Source organism: Quercus lobata, chromosome 5 (assembly GCF_001633185.2).
Source record: "Quercus lobata isolate SW786 chromosome 5, ValleyOak3.0 Primary Assembly, whole genome shotgun sequence".
In the NCBI taxonomy this organism is placed as follows: Eukaryota; Viridiplantae; Streptophyta; class Magnoliopsida; order Fagales; family Fagaceae; genus Quercus; species Quercus lobata.
Genome location: NC_044908.1, coordinates 20041496 through 20055080, shown reverse-complemented (window position 1 = coordinate 20055080; position 13585 = coordinate 20041496). Strand labels below are relative to the sequence as shown.

The 13585-nt window shown below is 35.8% G+C and overlaps 1 protein-coding gene across 1 annotated transcript; it reads left to right on the top strand.

The window, feature by feature from the left end:
- Positions 1-5306: 5306 nt before the first annotated feature.
- On the top strand, positions 5307-12690 carry LOC115989708 (protein PAF1 homolog). The gene is made up of 12 exons (XM_031113529.1): positions 5307-7233; positions 7907-7975; positions 9548-9655; positions 9747-9927; positions 10014-10090; positions 10188-10307; positions 10687-10792; positions 11368-11448; positions 11581-11649; positions 11736-11807; positions 11908-12051; positions 12138-12690. Exons 1-12 carry the CDS (start codon positions 6176-6178, stop codon positions 12279-12281), a joined length of 2229 nt encoding a protein of 742 aa, XP_030969389.1. The 5' UTR covers positions 5307-6175; the 3' UTR covers positions 12282-12690.
- The last annotated feature ends 895 nt before the right edge of the window (positions 12691-13585 follow it).

Sequence of the window (13585 nt, the reverse complement as noted above, 5' to 3'; positions counted from 1 at the left end):
TTGCCAGCGGTTGGCCTAAGGGCCATGGCATAAAATATTGATATGGATCTTTCCACACTATAAGAATCAGCCCAATGGGCCAAAATGTGGGCTACAAACATACAAAAGCTTTATATCTGCAATAAAACAGTGGGCTTGAGCTTTGATATAGGTATAAAGCTTTATGGGCCTTAAAAGCATATAAATAAAAATATCTAAAAAATAATTTTCTTTTCTAATAAAATATAGTTATATAAGGCTTCAAAAGAAGGACTATCTTCCGTAAGGTGCTTCAGTGCACTACTCTCATGTCATTGAAAAGAAACATATACTTCAAATTAACTAATAATTCTTATAGTAAGTGCATATTGCTACAGTTTGTAAAATGACTTATTTCTTTAGTTAGATCACGTATAACTTTACCAAAATTTTTTTTAAACTCACTATATTTGTATCGAACGTTTTTGTTAAACAAGATAAGCCAATCAAAAGAAGTTGTCTTAAACATATATATACTAATTAAACTAGAAAAGTTTGAAGGTATTCCTCAATTATTACCTTTTACCACTAGGTCATTACGGTAATGGAATTCTGTTGAAGATCTTTTTTTTTTATTATTATTATTATTATTATTATTATTTGTCTTCAATGCACATGTAATCCTTTAATACATAAGAAGTTAGACCCAAGGTAGTTTGGGGAGCCTAGTATAAAATTAGTGCCAATAGGTCATTCTTTGGGCGTTACAATTGCATTTTCTCTCCACCTAATGAAATAACATTATAAGTGTTTGAATAATGTAAAAAGAGATTTTTTTCCTTATAAAATAAGTAAACAATAATTTATAATGTTCATGATATAAAGGAGAGTAAAAATAACAATGCTTAAGACTTATCTTGTATTTTGTTGAGGCTCCTTTTGCTATGAAAAAGCAATGTAAAGTTCAACAACAAAGGAAAGTTTAGTAAACTATGGTGTTGTCATAGTCTATTGCCATGGTATTTTGCCACAGTATGCTGTCGTAGTGGAAGGCATTTAGGAGTGTCAGACCTGATAAAGAAGTCGACAGCGTTATATGAGTCATCTAGTGGTATTCTGTGGGACATTTTGCAATGTATAGGCTTGTGAGCACTTATTCTCGCTAATTTACATAGAGGAAATCTACAGTAAAACATTCAAGTTAGTTGGACCATAAACTTGGCATGCGGAAGCTTCTGTTGGGGTTCCAAGAAAGTAAAATATTGCAGATGATAATACGATGAAGTAAGAGAAGAATTTGTTTGGGCAAGAGATAGTGAGAGTCGGTGTGTGCATGCTTGGTAGGAGGTTTTTTAGAAGCTAAGTGAATGAGATTTAGAAGGAGAAGATATGAATAAAATACATTGATGTCTATGAGAGCCCCCTCATGTTTTGCCTTTCATTCTCCTTTTATACTAGATATGGTTTGGTTTATGCAAAATAGAGATGTCATTGGTCTGCTGAATAAACCATGATTTTCTGTCTTTCTGTCTTAAATATTCTTTGCATTAGGAAAAAAGTTGTGGCAAACTTAGCTTAGTTGGAAAATTATAAGGTGAAAATAACACTTTGACTTTAACTACAGAGGGAATATATTTTCTTTAAAAGTTACAAGAGTATATGGGAGCATTTAGTGTAGTGGATTACAACTTTCATTGGATCATAAATTGTATTGACAGGGATAATTGAGAGGAAATAACAAGGAATTATGATGCACACGGTCGAATTGAGTCAAACTCTTGGTTCATGAGCTTCAAGTTAACATCACTAACTAAGGGAATAACTACGCATTCTGCCACTCACCAAAAATCACTTCCACTTCTCCCCTCACTGAAAATCTGAGCTTGTCCATGAGCTTGGGCCATGAGTTAGAAATATTAGATGTTAGCTTAGTGGGTATGATTCCCTTGTATGCTGAGATAGTTAGAATTCACATCCTACTTTGTTACACCATTTTTTTTAATAACTAAAATCAAATTTATATTCTATCATTCATGACAATTAGCAATGAAAAAATATAATCATATATAGTTTATTTGATTAAAAAATACCCAAAAAAAAAAAAACACAAACAAAAACAAAAAAGCGAAATTTTTTTAAGTAATCAAAATAAGTCAATAATTATTTCAACAATCACAATACATATTTGCTATGCCCTTTTTTATATATGAATAGGAAAACGTTATTAGCAATAGACAAACAAATTACAAAAGACCAAAATTCTTAATAAGAGCAACCTCCAAATAAGGAGGACATAACACCAAAGGACCCCACACAACTACAATTGAAAGACCACTTTGTAAAACAATAAGCTGCAACATTTGCATCTGTGGAGACTCAACCAAATTTTTTTTTTTTTTTTGAAAAAGAGAGACCTTAAGTTGCTATTTGCTTTGTGTTGGGTTTGTATTCATTTTTTACACTTAAATCTTGTACTCATTTTTTGTTTCCAACTCTTATTATTTTTGGGCATTAATTTTCTGTTAATTGTGTTCTCTAAATTTTTTCTAACAACCCCCAACAAATACAAGTACAGAAGAAGCCTTTAGCAGTTATCATACTCGCTAGAAATCACTTACCTCCTACAAACTAGACACAATCAAGGCAGATCTGCTTGAAAACAAATAACACACAGCGATGGATCCACCATTAGATTTTAGCAAACTCGCCTCCTAAAAACCTCAAATCCACCATCAAATGTCCTTTAAAACAAACAACCACCATAACCATTTCAACAAACCAATCCACAAATAAACCCAAAAACAAACACCACACAAAAGGAATCAACTAGCAGTGAGCATTGACCATGGGTCCAATCGGACTTCGCTCGAGAAAAAAGTGAGAGAGAGAGAGAGAGAGAGAGAGAGAGAGTTTTTGATGAGACAATTCACTGTTAGTGGGACTCATGAAATTGGTTTTTTTTTTTAACAAAAATGTTACTGTATCCATTTTTACAATAATAAAAACGCCCAAAATATTTAGTCAATTTTTGTATTCAAATCTGATTTTGTGGATACTGAAAATAAAAACGGAGTATAAATAATATAACCCAACTATTTTATTTTGGGTGATAGATCCCCAAAAAAAACTGAAAATAAAATACTAAAAGCATTATATTTTTCCTCAAACCAAACAACCTTTAAAGGTTTCCAAGGTACACTAGAACCTGAAAAAGCAAATTTAGCTACAAGCCTACAAGGCTATTGCATATAACGTGTTACAACTTACAACCTCTGATCTTTTATGTAATCAACAATTTAATTTGAAAATAATGGTAAATTTTGCACCTATTATCTAAACTAGAGTTCGAATGAGTTGCACTGTATTATCTAAAAAATTTATGGTGTAAATTTTTTCCATTCTCGCACGGTTTCTGGTGGATGGTTAACCATTAAATTAAATATATTTTTTGACACTACTTAAAATGTTAAGATTGGAGATTGTAAAGTAACAAAAATTAAAGCGATTTTTGTTGCTCTTCCCCTTGTGGAAAAATTTGAGGTTGGGGAGTGCTCAACCAGTGATTTCAGGACTCGTTTATGGAAGAAAATGTGGCAGCTAAGGCTCCCTGCCAAGATCAGAATTTTTTCTTGGAAAGCTTGCATGGATGGACTGCCTACTAGGCTCAATTTGGCTAAACGTGGACTGGATATTGATGCCAAGTGCCCCCTTTGTGGGAAAGCTTTTGAAAGCACTAGCCATGCTCTAATTCACTGTGAAAAGCTTAGGGATGTTTGGTGGAATTGGCATACTTGCCCGGTGAACCTATTGGGGAGGGACTTCAACTTGGTGGATTTAGCTTTGGAAATTATGGATGCAGGTACCCCACAGGATCTGGAAACATTCTTTGCAACTGCCTGGTCTGCTTGGCATAATCGGAATAAGGTGGTTCATGAGTCAGGTGGCTCTTCTCCCTTCCAGATTTGGAACATTGCAAGGCGCACTTGTGAGGATTACAAAGATGCTGTTGCGTGTTGCATCTTGAAGCAACAACCACCTGATGTGGGTTGGGTGGCTCCCCCGCCTGAATACTATAAAATAAATGTTGATGGTGCTACTGCAGGGGAGAGAAGTATGTCCTGTGTGGGTGTGGTTATCCGAGATAGTAGGGGCTTGGTGATTGCTGCAAGTAGCAAAGTCCTAAATGGAGCCTTTGCTGCAGATGTCTCAGAAGCACTTGCTGCAGAGGAAGGAATCCGCTTGGCAAAGGAGTTGGAGCTTCTCCAAGTGATTATAGAGTCTGATTCAGTTGGGGTGGTTGAAGCCATTAATGCAGGCAATTGTAATGGAGAGCTAGGTCCGATCATTCAAGGCTCTTTAGAGCTATTGCGGTCTTTTAAGAGCTGGAAGGTGAAGCACCTAAAAAGGGATTACAACAAGACAGCACATATGTTGGCACAAGCTGCCAAGGCAGCTGGGATTTCTCAACAGTGGAGAGGTTTAGAGCCCCCAATGATCCAGAGGATTCTTCTAGTGGATAGGGCTAAGTGCTAATTTTTATTTGTTGTACTCCTTGTATCTGCCTCTCTTTGGGCCTCTGTTGTACGCCAATTTCGGGTTAATGAAATATCAAGTTTCAGTTTCAAAAAAAAAAAAAAAAATTAAAGCGATTACACAATTTCAAAGAATAAGGTGTATATTATAATTTACAATATCACCCTAATGTAAGATGATGATTGTAATTAATTAAAGTCTTTTTTTCACCTCTTAACAAATTCCTCTTAACAAATTTACCCTCATTTTTTTAGACAAGCACCACCCAATAGAATTCCTCCATGTACTTATCTAAAATCTAATACATATATATATATATATATATATATATCAGGAAAAACAATAAACTTAGGGGCACATCAAAAATTTAAAAGCAAATTAACAATGTTTATAAATTAACCTACCACCTCACACATGAATTCATTACAGTAAGCAATTCAAAATTTTCTATACAAAAATATAACATGATGGGTTAATTTGGAAATATTACAAAATTATTATAAATTTTTATTAAGAAAAACATATCAGTAATTAATTCGGTATTTTGTTTTTGAGAAAATTTCTTACTTAAATAACATTTTATGAAAAAAGTCAATGATAAATTTAAATTAAAATTAGTAACAATTTATTTGTTATTTAAAATTTGTTGTAAAAATAATGGTATTTATCTTCTTTTATTTTTATTTTCTTTTTGAGGAATCAAATTAGTTTGCTCTTTGGTGCTTTATGAAAAACAAAAACGAAAAGAAAAGAAAAAATAAAATAAAAACAAGCATGACGTAAAAGGAATATTATAGAGTAAGGCAGTGTATGCTTGGGTGTGTCTTTCTTTCTCACTGTATTAACCTTATATTTTTTGAGCTGTGATTTTTTGTTTCCGACACTCTCTCCGGTCACTCTTATACGCAAACACAAAACACACACACACACTCTCTCTGTATCTGTGTGTGTAGTCAGTGTATATATACATTCAACCAAATCACTTGTTTCGAAGGGTTCATCTTCACTGCTCAAATTTAGGGTTTCAATCCCATTATATCAAAATAGGTTATTTCCCAATTGGATTTGGGCTATCAATTTTTGTGGTTTTTCTCTCTCCTAGGGTTTTGCTTTTTCACTCAGTTCCGGCTTCGAATTGGAGAACTTTGTAACTCTAATTTTTCAATTTTTTTTCTCATCCTAGGGTTAAAATTATCAAAGCTCTTCTTTTTAATTTTTTTTTTTTTTTGGGGTTTTCCCTTTTATCTGTGATTCTAGAATCTGCAATTCGGTTTTAGGGCTTTGATTAAGCTCTGTTCGTTCTCAAATCTTCAGAATTTTCGATTTTTTTTTTCTTCCTCTGGGCCTTTTCAATAATCAGAGATTGGAACCCAGAATCGGAAATCCAATTTTGAAAATCTCCTAGGGTTCTTGCTGGCTGTGTGTTCATTCTGAAATTGAAGAAAATTTTGGAGCTTCAGAGCTCTCTATCTCTCTCTGTTCTAGGGATTTGATCAGTTTTTACGACTAAACCAAGAAAACCCAAGGTTGGGAATTGAATTCTCTCTTTGTCTCATATCGTGGTTGCTTATTTGAAATTATAAAGATTTGGTTTTAGGGTTTGATTGATTTTTGAAGCTAATCCAAAGAGAACCCGGAATTGGGAATTTGAATTTTCACTCTGTGATCTCTCTCAAAATTGGCCATGGCCTCGTACAGGCCATTCCCTCCACAAACCTCATTTGCACCACCACCAAATCAAAACCCACTTGCACCACCACCTCAACCGCCACCACAACCACACCCACCTCAACAGAGAGCTCAATACAATCAGAACTGGGTTGGATATAGTGCTCCTGATACCTCTATTGCCTCAGCTCCTCCTCCTCCTCCTCCACCACCATCTTCCGCTTCTGCTGCTTCTTCTTCATATCCTCAAAACTTCAACAATCCTCAATTGCATCCCACTTCCAATTACCACCACCACCCCCATCCACAACAACAGCAACAGCAACAACATTATGGCCCACCAAGGACTCAACCTCCACCACCCCCTCCTCATCAGCAGTACCCTTATCAACCGCCACCACCGCCTCCTCCAGAGTCTTCTTATGCTCCTCCACCGCCGCCCCCGACACAGAATTCAATGAATTTACAGCCCCCACAAGCTCCCATGTATTACCCTTCTAATCAGTTTAATCAGTATAGTCATCAGCCAATGCAACCAATGCAGCAGCCCCCACCTCCCCCGCCACCCCCGCCTTCGTCTCCACCCCCGAGTTCTTCAATTCCACCACCGCCACCTCCGAGTTCACCCCCACCTCCAGCTCCAGCTCCTCCGCATAATAGGGAATCACATGAGCGAGATAGAGGGACTTCCAAGGAGGTTTATGCTTCTGCAAGGGGTGATCCTGGGGTTTCGAATCATGGGGTTCCTTCTAAACAGCAGCATAAGCCACCTGTTCCTCCGATGATGGTGAAGAAATCAAATGGGCCTACGGGGAGGGTGGAGACGGAGGAAGATAGGAGGTTGAGGAAGAAGAGGGAGTTTGATAAGCAAAGGCAAGAAGAGAAGCAAAGGCATCAGTTGAAGGAGTCCCAGAACACTGTTCTGCAAAAGACCCAGATGCTGTCTTCTGCTGCGAAGGGGCACGGGTCGATTGTTGGGTCACGGATGGGGGAGAGGAGAGCTACTCCATTCTTGAGTGGTGAAAGGATTGAGAATAGATTGAAGAAACCAACAACATTCTTGTGCAAGTTGAAGTGAGTATGTTGATGATGATCCTTGGTTTCACATTTGCTTATTTGTTTCTTAGCACGTTTTACCTCTCATTTATAAACAAAAGTAATTTTGGACTAGCCAATGAGCTTTCCTTAGATGGTACTTCCTCCTCTCACAAGTATGAGTGGAGGGGGAGGTTGTGGGTTCAAAACCTATTGAGTGTGTTGAAATTACCAATAAAAAAAATTGTAATATTGGACTAGGACTGAAACTGCACCTAGATCGCTGAAAAGTTCTAATGTACTTAAGCGTAAGTTTTAATCTAATTATAGTGGCTTGCCTAGGATTGTGTCTGGACTTAAAATTCATGGCTTTGATCATCCTCTATTTAGCAGTACCTTTTTTATTTGGGTATTATTGGGACAAAGAGGGAGCACCAAATGCAAGAGTTCATCAAGAATATGTAACAGGGTAGATGGGGGGTGAATATATGAAAAAAAAAAGTATGGATTTTTCATTTGATTTCTTCTTATGAATGCTCTATTGTACTAGAATGGGATATTTGCGTACACTTGTGCTAATGCATTAATAGATGCTAGTGATCTTTTGGTCAGAGTTGATACTTCTGAATCTTCCCATGTGACAGTATAACATTTTTCATTTCCTGTACTGACATTCTCTTTATGTGCAATGTTACTTGTGTGCTTCTTGAAGGTTTCGGAATGAACTCCCAGATCCAAGTGCACAACCAAAGCTTGTGGCTCCAAAGAAAGATAAAGAACAGTACGTCTCTCTTTCTCTCTCTAATTCTTGATTTTTTAAAAACTGATGGATGTATCCTACAGTGTATGTTCTGTGTTGTGGACATACTTATAAACTTGCCAGAATCAAAGGTTGAGTCATGGCCTTCATTATTTCCATCTTTAGATTCTAGTAGGCATTATATGCCTCTGCTAGTGAGCACTCCAGCTGCTTAGGTTATGCTTGTTTAGGTGTTGCTGGGATGACAAGTAATATTATTGCAGAATTATAAATTTTATGTTTACTTTATTTAATGTACAATCTCTTTTATTTTATTCTGAGGCTGAATTATCCGGTATGTAGTTTATGTGAGCAAAAAGAATATCTTCCCTGGTTGTTTGGTAGCGGCCATGATTCTGATATTGTTGTGCTACTTGTCATGTTGGAACTGGTGGTAAAAAGCGATGGATAGGTGTAACGAAAGGATAAGAGAAAAGAAAATAGAAGAAGAGTGATAATCTAGTGAGGCATGAATTTTACATCTAGGGGAGTATATGGAAAACTATAAAGGAGTTATGTTATCTTAGTCTTGGTGGCACACATAACTTACATCTAATGGAATAGCCCTCTTGATGTTCTGAAGAGAGTGTCTGGAAGCTATAGGAAATGAAGGATGGCATTGCAAATGGACTGTCAAGGCTCAAGATAATCTGAAGGCAGTGCCACTTATTCTTGAATTCTCCAAGATTGCAACCCTCAATTAAGTGATGGTGTTGAAGGAAATATAAATAGTTTTTAGTCAGACGTATCAGAGGTTCCCACGGAAAAATGTTTTAGGCTGAGGTTCATTCATGTGGATTTATTAATTTGTCTCCATTAACTATGGCTTGAGAGCAAAAAAGAATTACCTTCCAATCATGCTGTCCTAAAGACTGCACCTGTAGGTTCTGTAGAAAGACTGGGCAACTGCTTTGGCATCAGTGCTAGTAAACACACCAGCACTACTTTTCCTCCTCATCAGTGCCAAGCAACCAACAAGTGCACCACGTAAAGCTTTCCAATCTGCCTGATATATATATGAGATCATCTATTATACTTTAATATCACAGAACAGATATAATTCAAAGAAGACAATGTGGGAGCTCTGAAGGGAGTCAATAATTGTCATCTGATTAAACACCTGTAAATTTAATGATCCACTATTCCTGATATAAATATGACATCATCTATTATAGACTCTTTTCCAGATTAGGTTCTATGGTTTGGTAGTTTCCAGACAAACTGATAAGAAACAACTGTAAACTAGTAAGCCATAAAAGAAAAAGTCTATAATTGTCATCTGAGGGAAAAACACACTCGTGTGTAAACCCTGGGCACATGAAATTTGGTTAGATGGGACATCTTTTGTTACTCCTCCAGTATAAGTTGCTATATAAGTTCAATATTATTGAAACTGGTCTGCAGAATTTGATTGGGAATCTGATTTTCTAAGGGATTTTTCCATTAAGCTTTTGGGGTATCATTCTTTTTCTTTGTTTTGTTCATATGTTCAAAGAATCATGATGTAAATCCATTGCCTGAATATTGTGGTCATTTTTATGGTCTATTTTGCAGATATACAAAGTATACCATCACTTCCTTGGAGAAAACCTACAAGCCTAAACTTTTTGTGGAGCCAGATTTGGGAATACCTCTTGACCTTCTTGACCTCAGTGTATACAAGTATTGTCTCTCGATAGCTTAAATTTTTTGGGGACCTCAGCATTTCTATAGCATAACAATGCTGATCATCTCTTTGTACTTGTTTAATCAGCCCTCCCAGTGTTAGACCGACACTTGATCCAGAAGATGAGGAATTGTTGCGTGATGATGTTTCAGTGACCCCTGTAAAGAATAACGGCATAAGAAGAAAAGATAGGCCGACTGATAAAGGTGTTGCCTGGCTGGTCAAAACACAGTATATATCTCCTCTTAGCACGGAGTCAACCAAGCAGGTAGTTGAATACTTACACTATACTCTTGAAGAACTATTTACCCAGGTTCAATGTCATAGCTAAGCTAACTATGTTGGTTTTTTCAGTCTTTAACTGAGAAACAAGCAAAGGAACTGAGAGAAATGAAGGGAGGCCGTAACCTTTTGGAAAACCTTAACAACAGGTTTTGTTTTATTATATCTTTAGGCTGGGAATATACTATTTGATACCTGTTCATTTTCTTATACTGATAGACATTAATATTTATTTTTGGTTTTCAGAGAAAGACAAATCAAGGAAATAGAAGCATCATTTGAGGCATGCAAGTCACGTCCTGTTCATGCAAGTAATAAAGATTTATATCCTGTTGAGGTTCTGCCTTTGTTGCCTGATTTTGATCGGTATGGATTTTAAATGCTATTACATACTTTTTTGTTCAGTAAATGTGATGCTGTATCACATCGCTGTATCACATCTCACACACAAGACCTTTCAGTCAATGTCAATAGATTGAAAAGGAATGGACCATCAGATTGTTGTTTCTAGGTTTATTTCCATCTATGCATAAGTTGATGACTCTGAACTATTTATCAAAAAAAAAAGAAAAAGAGCTGATGACTCTGAACCTGTCTAATATTAAGCCAGCTCTAAGATTACGTGTTCATTGATAGGTATAGATAATTATGTGGTGTTGACACAATGATTCATTTGGTATTAATTATATTGCATTCTACTATATTCATATTAATGTTTGCGTTGTATGTGATGCAATGGTAATAGGTCTGAAGAACGATTTGTTATTGCGGCATTTGATAGTGCTCCTACGGCTGATTCAGAAATCCACAGCAAGTTGGACCCAACTGTTCGTGATGCCTTTGAATCACAGGTGAGTTAAGTGAATTATGTTACAGAAATGCAAGAAAATGGTAGGCCATCATTAGGTTCAGATATTGACAAACAATTGAGACAATATGATCATAGCTTCTGATATTGACTGACAATTGACACTATCAGTATTTCTTACCTTCTGAAATTTTAAACCAATTATAGGATTTCTAGTCACTTAAAGAGTGGCAATAAAAAGTCATGTAATCAAGGAAAGAAATAGAATGCAAAGGAACTAGTTAATAGGTAAAATCAAATTCATAGATTAATAAGATAAAGAGGTTTGACAAGCCAAAAAGAAAAGAAAAAATTATAATATACTTGGAGCATAGCTGAAATGTAGTGCTATCTTTACCAGTTTACATAGATCTAGATTTTTTTGGACTGCTCTGGTTCAACATTCCATTTGTAACACTGTAAGTTTCCTCAATATATGATAATACAAAGTCGCTATTTAATTAAAAGGTTGAATTTATACTAATCTAATTTAGAGTATTTTCAGTAATATTTTTATTATCTGATCTGTGGCTAGTGATGTGTATGTGTCAAATCTCATCTACCATGAACCTTTTTCAGGCCATTATGAAAAGTTATGTGCCAACAGGCTCAGATACAGACAAATCATTTTTGGCCTACATGGTTCCTTCTCCAGATGAGGTAGATATTGCCTTATTTTACCTTTGAAATATGTTGTACTTAAAGTAGGCGGTTGTGAAGCCATTTTTATTGCTTATGTTTAATCATGCAGCTTTGTTATTTAATTCGTTTGTATATGTTTTATGGTCACAGTTATCCAAGGATATGTATGATGAACACGAAGATATCTCATTCTCTTGGGTTCGCGAGTACCATTATGAGGTATGTGCCTATATCTATGACATGTTACACCAGCAAGCTGGAATTTAACTTCTTACTGATTTTTTTTTTCTTTCACTCGTCAATAGTTTCGTCTTGATGATGTGGAGGACCCCACAACATACCTTGTTTCATTTGATGAAGCAGAAGCACGCTATTTGGTATCCACTTCAACCTGGATTTATACTTTTACATTCATGTGTGTGTGTGCAATAGTTTGTGTGTTAGTCAGCAGCTTTTACACATTGTTGTTTAATGCAGCCTCTTCCAACAAAACTCGTTTTAAGAAAAAAGAGGGCAAAAGAGGGAAGATCTAATGACGAGGTTGAGCATTTTCCCATACCATCTAAAGTGACTGTGAGGCGGAGACCAACTGTTTCTGCAGTTGAATTGAGAGATTCAGAGGTATGACCATGGAGCCATCTATTGACTTAATCTAGTGAGTTTTGGATTTTAGTTCTTAGATACCATTGATTTGATTATGCTTCCAGGTTTATTCCCATTCAAAGGGGAGTTTTTCAAATTCTAAGAGGGGAGGGTTAGACATTGAAGATGGTCTTGGAAGACCACAGAAGGTTGCCCGACATCAGGACATAGATCAATATAGTGAAGCTGAAGATGAGATGTCTGATTGATTTCTTTTGATCCAAATTCTGCTGCCTTCAAGGGACGTTTCCCAAATTTATAGCAGCTAGAGTGGTAGCAGATTGGTTGTGTACTAGCATGCTAGATGCTGTGGAGTAGTGAGGTAAAATAGTTATATATCTTCTATTTGTATGTTAATTCCAACCTCCAACCATCTACCTAATTATATTTTCAGATTGTAGCTGGTTCTAGTTGATACAGGTTTTTCCTCTAATATATCATGCAAGGAAAAATGACAAATAGATACTGTAAAAAGAAGTGAGACAGAATAGCGCGTTCATCAAAATCATTGAAACAATTAGTTCTTTCCTGCAATGATGGTTGTTCTTTCTTTACCTTCTGCTTCAGTATAAATGTCTGGTGTAGCAATTCAGCCATTATACAATTTTTTTTTGTCTCCATTCATGTTAAGTATAGATTTTGTGCTCATTACCCTATTGACTATTGTTCTTTATCTCCCTTTCTTGATTGGACTCTTTTCCTAGATTTAAATTACTAGAATTACTGTATTAAAGCCACAAATATTAGGCATATAATCTGTGATACAAAAATAATTTTGGTATCCTGAATGTTAGAAACTAGACAAGGAAATCTACATTATATTGTCAATAATCATGTTACAAATTCAAAATTATATGCCACCCTTTTGATGTGGCAATACAACCTAGGTGTGCATGAAATGGTGTTGAAGACTTTGAAGCTAAAGAACGACATGAACAAACTTATTACCCATTGATTGTAGGTTTGTTTAACCGACCAATTATTCGAATTGGCTTTGTTAAGACGTTCGAACATATTACTTGGCTGATTAAGTTGAATCAAATCAAGTACCATATAATGTATTCCTATTGCTTTATTCAAGTACTGTACAACTCTAGATGGCCAATAGGGCTGTACATGGCTAGGTATTCCATTGAGCCAACCGAGCCTAAAAGCATTAGGACTCAACTGAGGGAACATGCACGTACTAGTCATACTGGGCTCAATTTATTAGACACGATCAAATTTCAGTTTTCAGCTTTACCCCTTCTTTTTAGCTAAATATTTTTTATATATTCTAAAAAAATAAAATAAAATAAAAATCTTCTGCATCTTTTATTGGTTTGAAGGGATTAGACCATAGAACCTTAATATCTCAAAAATAATAATAATAAAGAACATAGATAGAACCTTCTGATTTATGTTTGAAGTAAAATATTTTAAAAGTTTTCATTCATACTGAGAATATAATGTACCAGGCTGGCCCAATAATCTTAGGCCAGAATCAGCATGGCTGGGTTCGAACCAAAAGCCC